This window comes from Drosophila simulans, chromosome 3R, assembly GCF_016746395.2.
Source record: "Drosophila simulans strain w501 chromosome 3R, Prin_Dsim_3.1, whole genome shotgun sequence".
Lineage (NCBI taxonomy): Eukaryota > Metazoa > Arthropoda > Insecta > Diptera > Drosophilidae > Drosophila > Drosophila simulans.
The window spans coordinates 8,145,001-8,162,456 of record NC_052523.2 but is presented as its reverse complement, the minus strand read 5'-3'; the positions used below and the strand labels follow the sequence as shown (position 1 = coordinate 8,162,456).

Sequence of the window (17,456 nt, the reverse complement as noted above, 5' to 3'; positions counted from 1 at the left end):
AGTTCAGTGGCACATTTTCCGCTCCTCTCCGGATGGCATAGTATTTTCATTTATTTAGTGCTTTCCCCCCACCATCTCATCGATGCTCAATGCTTCTCACACTCGCTCCCAGTAGACCGCCACCCACAATTGTTGACATTTGCTCCGCTCGGAATCGGAAATGCTGCTTTTCACTCTCACAGAGCCGCCCACACAAATGCACGGCCGGGAAAATCGGCGGAGAAAATGAGAGAAATGTGTGTGTGAGTGTGTGTGTGTGTGGGCCAGGAACGAGAGGCAGCGAGCAGATGCTTTGGTAGAAATATGAATCAAAGTTACACGCAGACAGAGACACGGCATTCGGGCGGCAAATAGATGATGATGATGGCCAAAAGCTGAACACACATTTTCAGGCATTTTCCGATGCTTCCGACGCCGACGCAGCCGATTTGCCGTTGTTTTCATGATTTTTTTCACCGATGGCCCGAGTTTCCCATTTTCATTTTCAATTTTCACCGCTCGCGCCAGTAGCGTTTCGACGGCTCAACGGCTCGTCTCGCCACTTTTGCCAAAATAAATCGAAATAAAAAAAGCGACGCCGAAAAAAACTTAATCGCGCGCGTCTGCTCAAAAAAACAAATTAATCAAAATCACTTTCGAAATCAAAAATAATTATGAAAAATTAAGCAAAGGCACAAAACAGCCAAGTGAAAAACGATCGACGGATTTTTTTTGGCAAACATTGAATGCCAGAAAATAAAATAAATAAATTTACCGACGGCAATGTGAAGATATACCGGGCATATTTTTGCTCAACATTTTTGAAATCTATTTGAATGTGTATTTTTGAGCGTCAATTTTAAGAAAATATCCATATTAATCATTTTCTGAGTGTCTTATTGTGATTATCGAAATCTAAGTGTTTATCTACTGTAGTGTACATTTTTATAAATGTTTTTTGGTGTTATATTTACATAAATAAATGTAGTAATTACAAGCTGAAATCAGAAATTTTAAGAAGAGGTAAACAAGACATTAAAAAGGTCATAATTTGCCTATAAGTTTCGATTTAATATATTTTTATAATATTAAATATTAAATTTGTTTATTTTTCCTTTCCAGCTTTTGCGACAACTTCATTCAATTCAAGATACAATCAATGTAAATGGAACAAGACTGATTTGATCTTTCAAATGAATCAATCAAGCTAACCGCAGCGAATAAAAGTGAACAAAGTACAAAGTGCATAAAATGTGTCAATACATATATTAACCAAAAAAGTGATCGTTTACCAAACAAATGGAGTCTCGGTTAATACGTTTGTGTTTCAGTTTTTTGTTTTCCACACATTTTCTTTTATTTTCGTGCCGATCGACGTGCAACGCGCTAAACCACAAAAATGTTGCTGACAATGCGGCGTCAAAATGAACTGATTGTAGGCAGCCAACAGCATCCGTCGTCAGCCACTTCGTCGGCATCCTCATCCGCTGGAGCCACCAGCTCGCCAGGATTATCCGGACAAAATCTCAATCTAGTACCAGGAGCTGCAGGAACTATTTCTACGTCGACTAACTCACAGGATTCCCTGAATACACCCACAACTCCTTTGCTGGGACTCAGTCGCAATCCGCTCCAGTTTGCACCACCACCGGCACCACCCATCGCTGTGCCAAGTCCTGCAGCATCTGGACCCACATTCGGTTACTATCAGACTGCGAATGCTGCACCACCACTTCATCATTCGCCGGCGGCAACCTCTGAAGTTAGTGGCGCACCACAACCGCCAGTGGAACTGGATGAGTATGTAGACATACTGCAGGTTCAGCAACTTCTATTGGACTCATCGGCGGCAGCAGCAGCGGCAGCGAATAATCCTCCGACAACCGAACAATCCGTTCAGCAGCCACAACAAAATACTGTGGTGCAACCACATCAGCAGCAGCAGCAGCAGCAACAACCACAGCAGCAGCAACAGCAGCCGCAACAAATTCTTGCCAAGCCGCGACCGCGAATTAATCTGCAAAAGGCCACCGAGTATGCCGCTCAATTAGCTCAGGGTAAGGACTCACATCCGCACGCATTATAGCATCCCAGATCAGTCATCATTACTCCAATATACCAATATACCTATATCTGACCCTCCAGCCGAGTCCTCCTCGCCCGGCTCGCGTCGTGTCCTGCTCGATTACCCGAGTCCCTATCTGTACGGCAATCCCTATCACCACCATACGCCGCCAGGTGAGGACCTAGTCGCCCTCTGGTTCGGCAGCAATGGCACAGGTGAGTCCTCACCTCATGTCGCTAGAATAGCCTTAGATTGTACATATTCATTTGGAAAGTAGTTGGTTTGATAATATACTTTAATTTGATGATCAATAAACTCGGATTTGTCATGAAAGTATGGAAGTGAATCTTAGCAACTAAATTATTAACTACGATTACAACTTTTTATATAAAATTGATCTCTCAAAAAGAATTCACACACAGCGAAACAATCTAAACAATTCCACAAGCCTAAGACATTTCTCTACATGTTCTTCGTCTTTTTGAATGATTAATCCACAAAATGTTAAGTTTTCTCAGGTAAAATACATTTTAAAGTGGAAAACAGGTCATAGTTTTATAATGAACAGAAAGTCAAAGAGTTTATTAAAGTTTTTTTAAATTAAATCAAACGGCAGCAAAGCCCAGACTTAACCGACAACATAAATGACCATTAAAATTGAAATTAAATCGTACATGAATGGAAAAAAATACCTTCATGTTTGGTGTCAATCAGCAATTTAAGCCATTGCATTTAATTCAAATATTTTCAGTGGCCTGAAAATTATCCCCCGTCCACGAAAATACCAATCAATAACTCACTCCGGACGGCTCATTTTCCCAGGGTATCGTGACATTTCTGTTACTCTGTCGCCAACATGGGAGTCATTGAATTGGCGATCCGGCGAACCCCATTCCCCACTCCACTCATTACATAACTCACGGCCCGCGCACTCCATGCATATGTCCATGATGCAGTTACTCAAAAACTATCTCGCCGGCTATAAATTGCCAAAATTAATCTGTGAATGAGCTGACAGGCAAAACTCCTGCGCCCCTCTCTAATGGCTCAATAAATAAAATGGAAATAAAATGAGATTTTTCGCGCACTTTAATGCCGCTCGCTGGCGCCTTGGCGCCCGCCGTCTACTTGAGTTGTTCGGTCAGTCTTGGCGCTCTTTTGAAACGCTGCCAAAAGGCTGAAATTGAAATTTCAGCCGCAAATGATGCAGTGCCTCGTCCGGAGACCCCGCCGCTGCATTGCTCCGGCTGCGCCCTTTCAACAGGTGGCACATGCATTCGCACATGCAACACAACGCACCGCACTCTGCCTCTGCGGCTTCCATCGCACGTCTCATCGATTACGCGCCTCGAACTCGACGTGATGTATCTGTATCTTCATCGCTGCGTTCTGCGCTCTTTTGAGGCTTCGGCCGGCTTGCCAAAATTAAGTCAGCCCGCCAAGACCACCCAAAGTGTGTCAATGCTGGCCACGTTGCCGCTGAGCAGCGCTTCGCAGTGCGTACAAATTAAATTATATATATATATTATATGTCTTGTGGCTCCGATCGAGGCCTAACGGCGCTATTTCCGCTTCAGATTCAATTAAAATTTTGGCTGCGAAGCGACTAAGTGTCAAGCGTGAAGCGGAAGGGAATGCATATATGCAATTTGTTGGGATCTAAGGGCTAGGGAAATATCATTGGTTAAATAGAGAAAGTATCGTCGTCTTTCATAACGAATAGATTAGCTAGCTTATGAAATTTCCATTCATTATTGTTATAATACAAGCAAAATATATAACAACTTACTTTAAAAGTTCTTAAAAGTTTTAAAACCTATATTTTAAGTAAGCGAATCTTGGCATTGAGAATGATTATCAAAAAGTGTTCTGCTTCAGCGATTTCAAAGCGATCCAAGTTGGTATATCCAAAGTTAGATTGCTCACAACTCCGCTCTCCTGGGATCCAATGCCATATAAGGCGAATTAAAGGCAAGCCCATCGCAGTTCTCGTATTTCCCCACCAGCAAAAGACACGCCACGCAAATTGTCTTAATTAATTAATATCATAAATATGCGACGGCGCTTAATTGCCAATGGAGAGCAGGGGGGCAGGCAGCAAAAAACAATAGTAGTGAAGGCAAGAATAAAAACAAATCTCTCATGGCAACTAATTAGCCAGGAAATGACCCCGACTGACCGAGGGGCATTCAGTGCTCAGTATTCAAGACTAGCTGACGCTGAGTGACCCTAATCGACAGGAAGCTGACTCAATCTGGGAGCGAGCTGCAGACCAGGGCCAAATGCAGCTGGGGCACTTTTCGCGATCTTGGCTGCTGCACTTCGCTGGCAATCAATATTCATAAATCTCTTGGCAAGGGTTAACCAATTAATAACGTGACCCGTTTATTTAATATCACTCGGCTGCCATTCATTCATTCGCCTCCTTTTGTCAAATCAACCTGGGTGATCGGTCCACGTTTTCCAATGAAAATCCCAGACAGACTCCACACTCGCACACAAAGCCTTTCAGCATTTGTCAACGAGAGGCGACGTTGACACCGTCGACAACAAACACGAACGAATGAAAGCCAACAGCCAAGAAAACTGCAAGAAAATTAAGGCAACCATCCAGGCTCAATGCACACACATGGCACACTGGCTCTAAATGTGTTGCCAAGTTCTGTGTTACCAAGTTCAGTTGGCAGAATTGGTAACTGAGAAAAGGCAGTTGCCTTCATTGTTTTCTTGGCAATTGAACAGTTCCTAAGGTCAAAATAAGCAGAATATCAAGTTAATTAACCTATGACCTTTGGTTACCTAGACAGCAAACTTATTATCATTTCCATTTTATTAGCATTTCCTTTATCAATTTCAACCTGTGACCTTTGCTTAACAAAGTCTCAAATATAACTCATGAGTTTTCCTTTTAAATGTGGCTAATTTGGACTTAATGAAGGCCTATTTCCTTACCGGAATATAAAATAGGTAGCAAATACATTTGGATTCTGCAACTGGAAAGTGCTTGTTGAGGATCGACTGATCTTGGCACCTCCATTTGGCCAGACCTTGAACCACTGTGCAGCACAACCTTTGTTACCCTGTGCCGAACGGAAATCGCTGACATGGACCACACCACAGCAGTCAAGTCAGCCAAAGCGTAGCAGGGAAACCAAGCCAAGCACAAACACAATCTCCAGAAGCTTGGCACTCAGCGAGGCTTGCCTAATGTTTAATTAAGGTGATTGCTGTGCGGTCACCTGGCGATGTTGCTGCTGCTGCTGCTGTTGCAGTTGGTGTTGCTGCTGCCGCTGCTGCTGCTGTTGTGGTTTTGGCGAACGACAACAACACCTCACGATCGCCAAATTGGTTTGTAAGGATAAGCCAGCCGTTCAGTTCGCCAGGGAAGGGAAAAGCGATGTGGACCTGTGTCAAATGCCTGGGCCAAAGGACATCTCCAAAGAATCGAAACGGACAGTTCCGAATCTGCAGCGGTGGCCTTAATGAAGATTAATTGCAATCAGCGAGCCACTTGAGCCGCGATTAATTGCAGGAACCAGTGGACATGGAAATGGAACCGAACTTCCTCCTAGATCTGCAGACCAGCAGACTTGCAGACTTGATGCTGATGATGATGATGCCTTTTGGAATGGTTCACAAGTTCACGACTGCGACGACGGCAACTTAATTGCCGTTTACATGGGAGGCTAAATTGTGATTGCTCCCGGCCAGGCTTTGTTGGTGGCACAATGCAGTTGATGGATTGCACATTTCCCCACCCTTTGTGGTTTGCATAATGGCATGAGGAGCCACCAGATTGGTCATAGCCAGTTTAGTATAATCAACTTGAACTGGTTCAAATCAAAAGTTGCGTTAGGTTCGACACATAATTAGCATAATACGTGTGGGTCGAAGAAGTGTGCCACAAATGGCTTCGTATAGGTCAACTTGATTATTATTATTATATTGTTTATCTGTTTTTATTTGGTTTTTCTTTTTTTGCATTGTCACCTGCGGTTTGGAAGTTGGCGCCAAGTCTGCGCCGCTGGCCAAATCAAATCAAAACGATTTGGAGCTCTAAAATGTATATATATATATACATATATCGAAAGCCACAGCATGTGGGCTGATTTTTGGTTTTTGTGGTTTGCATTCGAGTTAAGTTATAATTTGTGTAAGCTTTTTGATAACTTTCAAGTAGAAATAAATTGCCATCACGAATCTAAAAATACAAGCTTAACTCAGAAGCGTAGAACGTGGGATTTATTCGGGCTTAAATGCGGCTTAAATCTCATTACGGAAATGAGACAGTTATGCTGTCAATATTGTAAGTTGTAGCTACTTATTAGATGCAGGGGAATTCCCTCTTTTTGTTTACTTTGCCATTTATCATATTTTTGCATCTTTGAAACGCATCCATAAATGGTAAACTCCTCTTAGAGATCCTAATCAATCGCTATCGGTTAAGTGGACTTCTTGATCTCGATAGAAAAACGCCCACACCTCAGGGGGTCAACCTGTCGGTCTCTTGTGGCGGAACCTGGTGGCAACCCACGCAGATAAACCTCAGTGGAAAAATAAACCCTCAACAAACGCAGATCGAAAACCACAATCATTTAAATATAGCGAAATCGAACGTATGATAGAAAAAAGAACTATAAGCGCAATTCAGTTGAAATCGTTTGGATTTTCGTTGAAAAACCGCAAAACGCGTTTTTCATTTGCATAAAAAATTGCTGTCTGTAGCAGGCAATCGAACATGCGGCAGTCTGAGGAGTGTGTGTGTGTTTGTTGGGGGACCAAGAGCAAGACCAAGCCCCAAAGTTGATTTCATTCATGAGGCACTGAGCTCCATTCATAAGCCGAGCATTTCTAGTTTAAGGTAAGCCACACTGGACACCTACGATCCGCTGGAGACTTGGGTACTGCAAACTGCAAGCTGCAACTGCAACTGCACATTATTTATAACATTTTGCCGTTTTGGGGTCACATGTTGGCGTGTGTTGCAAATTAAATTTGCAAATTATAGGCTGTCGCTGGGGGTTTCCGGTTAACGACCAAAGTCAGTCCTTTGCCCGCTCATCTCGAGGTGCCTCAAATGTGCTGCAGCACAAATAAACTTCAGCCGGAGCGGAGTTCCCAAAAAAAATAAAATAAAATAATATACATATATGAAGCACCCAGCTCTTTGGCTCAGCTGCACTTCATCACGCTCTTCTTTTTGTCGGCGGCGCGGGGTTCCTCGTCCCATGACAATCTCAATGGATATTCACACACAGCTGGGCCCAAATATGGCGCATTCGGCACAAAATGGTCTCGTCTTGGCCACATTTGAACTGTCATGCCCCGAACAGCAGGCTGGATCACTCGTACTTGGTCCGGACCAGTGAGTTCCAGCTTTCGGCTGACATTTTGAAGCGAAATGTCAGTCACAGCTTAAACATCCCGCCATCATCGTCCGTCCGTCCGTTTGTCGCCTTTTTATTTTATTTTTTACTTTTTATTACTTCACTTTCTGGCCAACGGCTTCAGTCTAGAGCGCTTGAGCCGCTGATGGTGGCTTTCTGGTGTTTCAGTTAGCGGTTAGCGGCCATTACCACCGTGGGCTGCCCAAGATGGCTTAGACAATAGTGCTGCAATGCGAGGAGGTGAACACTGAATGCCCTTGATTTTGAAATCTGCTTAGGATTAACAGGCTGAAAATCAAAAAAAAACTGAAACTCCTAACTTAGATTGCCTACCAAGATATGATGAAAAAGATCTCAAGGATACGAAGAAAAAAGATGCTAAAACTTTACAAGCAAAAGAGAAACTTAAATATTTCTAAATCAATGAGATACTAAAGTTTCAATAAGAAATATAATTTGTACAATGTACATATTTGGTAAAGTATTCATTAAAATATTAAAGAACTTATAGAAATAAAATAAATTGCTATATTTAAATGTATCTGCATATAATTATTAATACAATGACTGGCGAGTCTTTCCTCTAAAATAACCCCCAATTATTATCTTTTTTGCGAGTCGATTCAAAATAAAGCTTTCGAAAAATCCCCTCTCCACCATTGTGATATCTCGCCTGTCCATCATACCCATCATGCCGCACATCAAGGGTACTCCACTCGACGAAAACAGGGGCAACCATCATCATCGCCGGAGATCACAGATCACGCAAGATTTCCAGCTAAATATGGTAGCCAAATAATTTACATCAGCTCTTGTGCTCTTTATTGTTCTGTTTGCTGTTTGTCGCTATATCTTTTATAGTTTTGATATTGTGGCAGTTGTTGTTGCTGTTGCTTAGCGTGATTTGAAGTTTTATGTTATTGCTGCTCCTCTAGTTGTTTCTTGAACTTTTTGTGGGCGTAGCGCGCGCCTTGCTGCCCACTCGAGGATTGCCTTTTTCAGAGTGCCGCTGCTTGTTGTTTGATTCGATGATTTGGTGATTTGTGTTTTGTTTTTTATCTACAAAGCGATATATACACACAGCTTTTATGGGCTACGTGAAATTCGATTGGTGGTCAGTGTCTGGTAGCCGAGTTTCAAGTGCGTCCTCCCCTTGTGCCATTAAAGAAATCATCAAGGGGCTTTTGTGTGCTCACGCCACTTGACACATTTCAATGGAGGGGAGCGAACAAATCAGAAAATAGCTGCTCCCCGTTTTCCGTTTTCAAAGTCCGAAACTCACAAATTACGCGCATATTTTCTAATGAGCTCAACCATGCCGCATATCGCCACGGTTCGGCATCGTTCGACTCGCACGCAGGAAAATTCGGAAAGAAAAGTAGATTCTTTTTTCTGGTGGCACCAAGATTTATGCGCCTCCATCCGCCGGGCAACCGTAAACCCCCTTTGGCACCGCCAAACGACACCATCTCATCATCCTTGGCAATTGGTGCCAACTGATGGCTTGGACAGACGCATATCGTTAGCACAAAAGGCGAAAACTGTCCGCTGGCATTTTCGGTTCCATGTCAAAAACGCTGAAAGACGCGACAATTTGTGGACCAGCCGGCAAGTGAGCAGCAGGGCTAATTAGTGGGAGGATGGGGGCAGAGCCAGCACCTCTTAGTCATCTAACAGTCAATGGGTTAAGTGGCAACCAAAGATGGGCGGAAAAGTACTTTCCACCTGGCAGAAACTCTCTACTCAGCCCTCGCTGGTATGTAGAATTTTTTCATTAATTTTCAAATTAAATTCAAGTTTTAATTACTCTCTCAGCTTTACATTGAATTCAAACTAAAAGAGCATTTGCATAAACAATGATTAATGCGATTGCTTAACTTTTTTGAAGATGTTAAAAAGTATCACTTAAGTGCCTGTAAAATGGCATATTGAAGTTAAGATTACCCCCTTTAAGTACCAACTTTTCCCATCACGTATGCCAATGCAATCGCTGTGTTTCCTGCCTATCTCTCTCTCACTCTCTATCTCTACCTCTTTCCCCGACTTGACCCAAAAAATGGAGAAAAACTGTAACCAAAGTTACTAACTTTGCCAACGGGCCCCCGCAAAAATAAAGACTAATATAAGACTAAATAAAAGTAAAAGAAGTCAAGCCAGCAGCAAGTTTTTTCAAATGCGACACGCGTTGACTTTGGGCCACAGCCGCGACTTGGGATCTGTTTTTTTTTTTTTTTTTTTTTTTTTTTGGCCGTCTGTTTGTCGCTTTTGGCCGTCTGTGAGTTTCTGGTGGAAGCTGTTGCCACTTCCTCGAACCTCTCGCTCGCGCAAACGGCGACACTGCATTTGAACAGTGGAACAAATTTGCAGCTGATTTATGTAAATCGCCGACGAGTTTTATTTCACTTTTTGTCGCTGCTTCCCAATCAGCGTATTGAATGCTCCCGCTCAGCCGCCCACCACTCCCTAATCCTCGGCTGCACTACTTGCTGGCTTTCTTCTCTTTCATTGGTTTTTTTTTTTTTATTTTATTTTTTTTTTGGCTGCTTTTGATGCCGTTATGTGGCCCAAGTTGTCGGTGGCGTGTGTATCTGAGAGATACAAAACTGCAATTCATTCAGCGAATTTTCGGTCGTTATGAATGGAGCAACCCACGCGTGGATGCTAAAGTGGCTCTTGTTGCGACCGCAGTTCTTGCTGCTGCTGCTGCTGCAGCAAATGTCAACTGATTTTGGAAATAATGCGACTTTATACGTATAAAATAAATTTTAAATAATTTACAAATTTGATATAAATATTTAATGTACATACATATTTGTAGCAGTAAACAAAAGGGGTAATTGAAAATCATACTTCATTAAAAGCAGAGTAGTAAAAACTAATTAATGTTTAATATTCCACTTATTAAAGATCTCATAAAAACTGATTATTAAATAAAAGTATTAAAAAAAAAATATTTAAAAAATACAACTCAAACCTAAGGAAATTGTCACACAAAAATGATTGAAAAATACAAAACATTACGACGTGAAAGCATATCATTTTATATTAAATTATTATACAACTTTTTAATATTTTATGTATAAATATATTTAATACAATATTTCTTTCTAAAAACTAACTCAGAAACTTCGTGACTACATTTGATTGAATTCAAAGCATGGTGTGTCCTATATTTTGTTAATAAATAAACATGCTGTTTGTAACTTTTTCAAAAGACTGCTTTCAGCTATTACAGGCAATTTTAAATATTAAATAATTTATCAAGTGCCAAAGAGTGCTACCCTTCTCTGCCACAGAATCCATAAAGTCCGAGCAAAAATCGATCAATGCCCCAGAGCTGTCAGACATCGTGACAAGCGGCAAAACCAAAGCTCAACTTAAACTCTGGGGTTATGGTTTGTTTTTCCTATTTTTTTGCGCTGTTGGCCAATATTCAAATGCAATTTATGTCATCGCGGCTTGCATTTATGCATTTATGACGTCAGCCTGGCCATGGGAAGTGGTTAGTGCTGGTTGTAGTTGTTGTTACTGTTATTGCAGCTGTGGCAAGTCGTAAAATTGTAATGGCCGCAAAAAGAAAAACGCATTCTAACCGGCGGAGGAGTGGGAAATAAGCCATTCACGGATAAGATTTTGCGATCCATAATGAATAGCGCCAAAGTGCAAATTAATTACGAAAAACCTTAAGTTTAGATTTTACTAGTGCCAGATACATTTATGGCCGAAGATACGTTAAGATAATCCCCCCCATTAATGTGCATTTTCTCACATATTTAACAACATACTTTTCGATCGCTTTCACGCGGAGAATCCAAACGACTAAAGTAACGATTCTAGGCCGAATAGAAAAGGGTACATTTTTTTGGACAATGGTAGCCGTTGACAAACGCCTGAAATATGATAGTTCCGATAGAGGAAACGGTTCTCCAGACGATTAGTTCGTTTCCTACCCACTGAGCTTTTGAGCAGCAGAAACATTTCATTGATGGCCAAGATTTCATACGAAATGTTTTCATTGAACGCATCTCGCATTTGACAGTTAATTTGTTTGCATTGACAAAGCGCGGGGAAAGGCACTTTCCGGTTTCGGATCTCGGATCTTGGATCTTCGACATGCTAATGCGGTTCCGGTGTGCCTGGCTAATGGCTAATGGCCAAGAGGCAGCCTCTTGCCATCAACATCTTGGCCACGGCCATCAATTTGCATTTGCTGCCCACATTTACGACTCGCGTGCCCTTTTGGCACCTGGGGTTTCCAAAAGTTCCAAAGTTTTGTTACGAGAGACTCGTTTCATTCATGATTTCATCATCGATGCGATGTGTGGGCGCAGTTTACTACGATGCGTTTGTTCATTCATAAACTCAAGCGAAGGGAAAAGCCTCTTCATTAACAACGCGTGCCCCAGCCCTTACCAATTCCCAATATCTCTTTCACTTCTCAACCAGTTGGCTAGGCTAGTAACCTAATACTCGCTTTTATTTGGTTAGTCTTGCAACTGGGGAATGAGTTTAGGATTTGGATTGGGATTGGGAATGGGGTGTACTTTCCATATCTTGATTTGCTGCTGGCTGCATCTTCTCGCTTGCCTCGCTTAATTTTAGCAACATTTAACCCAGTTTTTGGCCGCTGCATCTTCGTTCGCTTAATTTTTTGTTTGCTAATGAAGTGTCAACAACAAATTGAATGTCTAACATTTGTTGCATGTCGCCAGTGGAACACAAACAACACGGGCCACAGCCATAGTTGAACATATGTCTGTGTCTTTGTTTAATGCTTTAAATAAATAAAATGTGCATGCAATTGCAGAAAAAACGAGTGGAGATTTAAACTAAAAAGCCAAGTGGTTCGCGAATACCCTTTTCAAGGCGATATATTGAAATATAACAATCAGCATTTAAATCTAAACATTATTCGCATATTGAACTGTATTAGGCAATAATATTATTATAAATATGTTTTATACATATTTAAATAATAGAAGAGTGAAATTGAACCAAACCCAATTTGAATTTAAACTTTTTAAATAATATATATTAAATCTAACACTCTTGATTGCTATCTTTTCTTATTCTATTATCCCCATTAAGTGCAATTTACTTATAATCAATTTTCCTGGAGCTTTCATCTCGCATAAGCAGCTCCTAATCCATCCAATAACCATTCAAATCCACCATTCAAAGAGCATTAATATATAATTTATGCCAACACGTAGCCGCCACGTAGGCAGAGGCGAAACGGCAACGAACAACATGCCCTGGCCCAAGGCACAAACCCAATTCATTCATTTGGTTGCTGTTTGGTGTTGCAGTTACTGTGTTGTTGCTGCTGCTGCTGCTGCTGTTGCAATCATCGAACATCGCTTGCCAAGTGTGTCGACTGCGAAGTTGGCAGAGCAGCTACTGCAAAGAGCCAAACTAAAGTTAACATCGACAAAAACAACAACACGATCAATTTGCATACAACGGCGGCCGTTTTGTGAATGAAAAAATATTTTCGTTTTTTTTTTCTTCGATTTTGCTTTTGGGCAAGTAACAACAACAAATTAAAGCAACAAATGCAATAAATTGTTAAATTTTATTATTCTGCGCCGCGGATACAGGGTGCTGCCGACTTGTGCGACCTACGCACACGGCACAGTGGACACCACAGTGGCAACCCACACAGCACAACGAACGCGACAAGTATCTGTATCTGTAAGATACGCAAGACAAACTACAGACTGCGACTGTGTGTTGCGGCTAATTTGATTTCGGATTTCTGCATTGGCAAACGCTTTGCCAACTAAGTCAAAAGCTGCCGATAGTTGTTTCTGCGGTTTCGGACGCCAACACAAAAGATACGGCCTCAGATACAGATAGATATTGCTTTGGAGATGGAGCTACAACTCGGTTTTTGTTCATTGATCACTTGGCGTTTTTCTCCCCTCGCCCCGTTGATTCATTCATTCATTTAATTTTCTATTTTCTGTTTCTGTTGCTGTGGCTGTTTCCACCGTTTACTTTTCATATTAATTGCTGGCGATGCCAAGACGTAAATGTGATAATAAATTATTACAGCAAAAGACATTTACTGGGTGGGCGTCCATTACAACAACCATAACAACCAGCGACAGACACTCAAGTCAAGTTGAAGCCGATGTTGTTCGGATCGGCTGGTTGGTTTGCCTTTGTGAATCGATCAGCCGACTGTTTGCTTTATTCGTTTCGTATTCGTATAGTTACACAAAGTGTTTCCTGTCGCCGCCGAGTGAAAGAGCTTACTCTAAACAGAACCAATTAAAAAAGCTGGCAGAGAAATGAAAGATACTAGTGCTGCCAAGGCTAGCCAGCCCATAAAAACCATAAATCACTTGTATTTCCAGGCAAATATTAACTTGATAATGCAAATGTCAACATAGTGTTTCCAACTAGTTGTCTGCACTAACTTTTTATGCTGTGACTAGCGCGCGCAGATTATGCGGCGTCGGTGGTGTAATGGTTAGCATAGTTGCCTTCCAAGCAGTTGACCCGGGTTCGATTCCCGGCCGACGCAGGTAAATTTTTTTAATAGATTTTTTGTTTAATTTAATGAAATATATATTTTTTAATTTTAAATTTTTTACAAAAATCTCATCCTAATCAAACTACACAGAAAATAAATTATTTCGTTTGAAAGTACAAAAAAAGCAACTAAATATAAGAATTATTATTAATCGAATACCACTTATATATTTGGCTACATTTGGCGGCGTATTTAAAAAAAATTGTGTCTTAATTGATAAAATGTTTTTTTTTTTATGCTGTCTCCTAATGAAAGTATTAATTTACCAACACATGTGAAATCGGTGCAAAAATGTGGCGTCGGTGGTGTAATGGTTAGCATAGTTGCCTTCCAAGCAGTTGACCCGGGTTCGATTCCCGGCCGACGCACATTAAATATTTTTTATATACTCTAAAACAGAGTAATAAATATTTTCAATCATTCTATAATTCTTCTTGAAGATAATGAAAAAATCCCTTAGTAAATTCTCATTTTCCCACTTCGAAATGACCAATAAAAGGCTTAATTTCATTGTCAAGTTCAATTGCTCTAACTGACCACTTACTTGCCACCCCCAAAATGGATCTACCGAAATGCACATAATTTGCTGCAGCGATCATCAACTCGCAACCAAATGCCATGCACTTAACGCATCAGTGGAACTCGCCCAGAAACTGAAAACCAACCCAGAGAACGAACCGAAAATGATGACAAGCGAAATGAGAATTTATATGGGAAGCCATAAAGCAGGCGACGCATAAATAACAAGGCGTTCCAACCGAAGCATGGTAGCCATGGACCCTGGGCAACGCCAAACCGGCAGCTCGAAGATCCCAGAAAATCGGGAGGAGGCTGTTGCACGCGCAACTAATTAAATTAGAGGCGATCTCGCCCAGGTCTTTCGGGGTTCCGGATCGCATCGGCTTGGGTTCCGTTATGCTGGGTGGGCGGTGGTTGCAGTCGGGCCAAACTACTTTGTGTGTGAAATTTATGTGTGATAATTCAAAAAGCCAGCAGGCGGCGTATGCCAAAAAGTTCCCACACCCCCACTACACGAAAATTGATCGCGCCTAAGCAAAGTGTGCATATTAAGTGCACCCACTTTCCAAGCCAAATTGGCAAACGCCTCCATTCTCTGGCAGATCGGTTACGTTTTGCTTACTAGTTGTATTTTTGTTTTTTGTGTTTTTGTCGAGCTGCCTTCTTTTTATGGAGCAAGTTCAGTGTGCGAGTGAGTGACCCATGTGTCGGTGTGTAGGACAATGTGGCACGCGACTCGGCCGCAGATCGCAGATCACGTGGGGCCATATACTCCTCCTCCAACACATCCACCCCCACACAAAAAAAAAACGAAAATTCTGCGTGCGAACTTGGCATCGACAAGTGTAGAGGAAGCGTACGGATGACGTCGTTAAATGTTTGTGGCCGGTTTTTGCTTATGCGGGGGTTGCTGATTCTCCACATATCCACCCACCTGAGGCGCTGATCTGCCAAATGTCGGTCAGTCATGAGGAACAGATACAGATACAGATACATGTACTGTATGCGATGAGTTCAAGGGCGTTGGAAGCAAAAATTCTTGGCACACGCCACAGGCTACAGCGAAATCTAAGACGGAGGCGTTCTTGGCACGCTTCGATCTGGAACGCCTCTTCGCCATTTTGGCCCACACGTCAACTGGCAACTGGCGACTTGCATCGCGCAACTTGCAACTTGCACTTTTTGCCACTCTAGATGCGTATGTCATTGTCGTCTGGTCGTGTGCCGACTCAAATAAATCAACGTGTTGCTGCCTATCTTAGGCATCCGGTTCGCCCAGGCTCAATACATATTTCCACACAATATTTCTTATTACATCGTTCTTTTTTCATTTTTGTTGCCATTTTTTTTTTTATTTTTTAGCTTTTGTTTTTAGCGCATTATGCAAACGGCGACTCAATCAAGGCATTTTATTAAGCATTTTCAGGGGTTTTAATTTGCACCGATCTGGTTGAGTCGCATTGTTGTTGGCTGTTTGGTGTCGGTTCTTATTATTTTTTATTTTTTTTACATTTTTACTCTTTCGGCCATGTCAGTGTGAGGCTGCAGCCACAAACATGGCAGTCAACAAATTTACGACATAATAATTTACATTTATCTGCTGCAACGAGGCAGTCACACTGCCACAGCAACAAAAACAACTGGATCGCGGCATAAGTGCGTGTGTGTATTAATAACAAGAAAGGAAAAGTCCATTTCACCATCGCCGAACTAAAAATGTCCTTGCAAGGAATCGAAAATGAGGGTAACCATCGAATGTTAAAAAAAACTTAGTCTTATAATAGAATATATTCCTATCTTGAATTATAACTCTTGTTAGATTCTAAAAGAATGTTGATATATTTTGTACATTAAAGATTGGTATAATATGCTTGTAACGATCAATTAGATCTTCTTGATTTAAACAAGACTTCGTTTATCATCATTTTATGTAACAAACCGACTTTAAAGGATATTATTACCCGTTTGTAGGTTCGCACAGGTGAGGGTATCAAAAGCCAGCGCCATGTTGTTTAATAAGTTACCTTCTTGCGATATGTCGACGTCGGGCGCAGACGTCGCCTCTTTATCAGTTTATTACTTGGCAAACTTTTCATTTTAATATCATTCGCATTTGCGCAATGCATTTTGTTGTTGTTTCTGTGGCTTATTTTTTTTTTTTATTTTGTGCCGCAGTTGAGCGACTTTTAATTTTGAACGCCTTCTTGGCAAGGCCTTTGCAAAGGAATCGGGTTGGTTGAGCGACGGCAAAGATGATAAATGCTTACCGGTTTTGTTCGTCAACCGGTAGGCAAAATAAAAATATATAAAGAAAATAATAATAATAAAAAACTGCCTGGGCTAACGACTGGTGCACTTTGAACCGTGTGCCACGTGTGGAAAACTTAGCTCGGTTCAAAGTCAAGGAGATATTTCCCCAACCCCTTTCTCTCACTTTCTCTCGGCCCGGAAAGTTCGAAAATCGATAGAGCTAAACATTGCCGGCAATGTTCTCCTGCAAATTCTCCAACTTTCTCCACATCTCTCTCTCCCTCCCTCCCTCTCTCTCTCTTTCTCTCTTGGTATTTCGCTTTCTCTGGCTTGCGTAAACTTTTTTGTGGGCCCGGTGAATTTTTATGAATGAATGCGGCAATTTATAGCATACTTAACAGGGCGCCTGCGTTGCCATTCTGCGAATGTGTGCGTGCTCGCGCCTATCGGTGTGTTTGCGGAAGTTTGCGATGACGAAAGCAAGGCCCTACACTGAATGTCCTTGACTGCGGAAAGTTTCACACAACAGGTGGAATGGAATTTTAAAGATGTCTGTGTCTGCGCCTGGTTTTTTTCCCCCATTTTCACTTTCACAGAATTGCGTTTGACGCAGTTGGGCGGGCGGGCGAACAAAGTTGCGCGTCTCGTAAATTTTCATTAGACGCTTGTACAGTTGACACACCGCGGCGATAAAAATAGTTACGGTAATTGAGGA

At 41.7% G+C, this 17,456-nt stretch overlaps 1 protein-coding gene and 2 non-coding genes across 4 annotated transcripts in view; all 3 read left to right on the top strand.

Moving 5' to 3' along the window:
* Positions 1-1,121: 1,121 nt before the first annotated feature.
* Positions 1,122-17,456, top strand: part of LOC6727621 (hormone receptor 4) — a 40,776-nt gene continuing 24,441 nt past the window's right edge. Inside the window, exons 1-2 of one of the 2 annotated variants that reach the window (XM_044923424.1) lie at positions 1,122-2,036; positions 2,125-2,259. In XM_044923424.1, the coding sequence (XP_044779359.1) occupies positions 1,379-2,036; positions 2,125-2,259 (793 nt within the window). In that variant the 5' untranslated portion in view covers positions 1,122-1,378. The remainder of the gene's footprint in view (positions 2,037-2,124; positions 2,260-17,456) is intronic. The other variant, XM_039294695.2, reaches the window with a different exon arrangement.
* On the top strand, positions 13,892-13,963 carry Trnag-ucc. Its single transcript has one exon. It is a non-coding gene; the product is annotated as a tRNA-Gly (tRNA).
* Positions 14,269-14,340, top strand: Trnag-ucc. Its single transcript has one exon. It is a non-coding gene; the product is annotated as a tRNA-Gly (tRNA).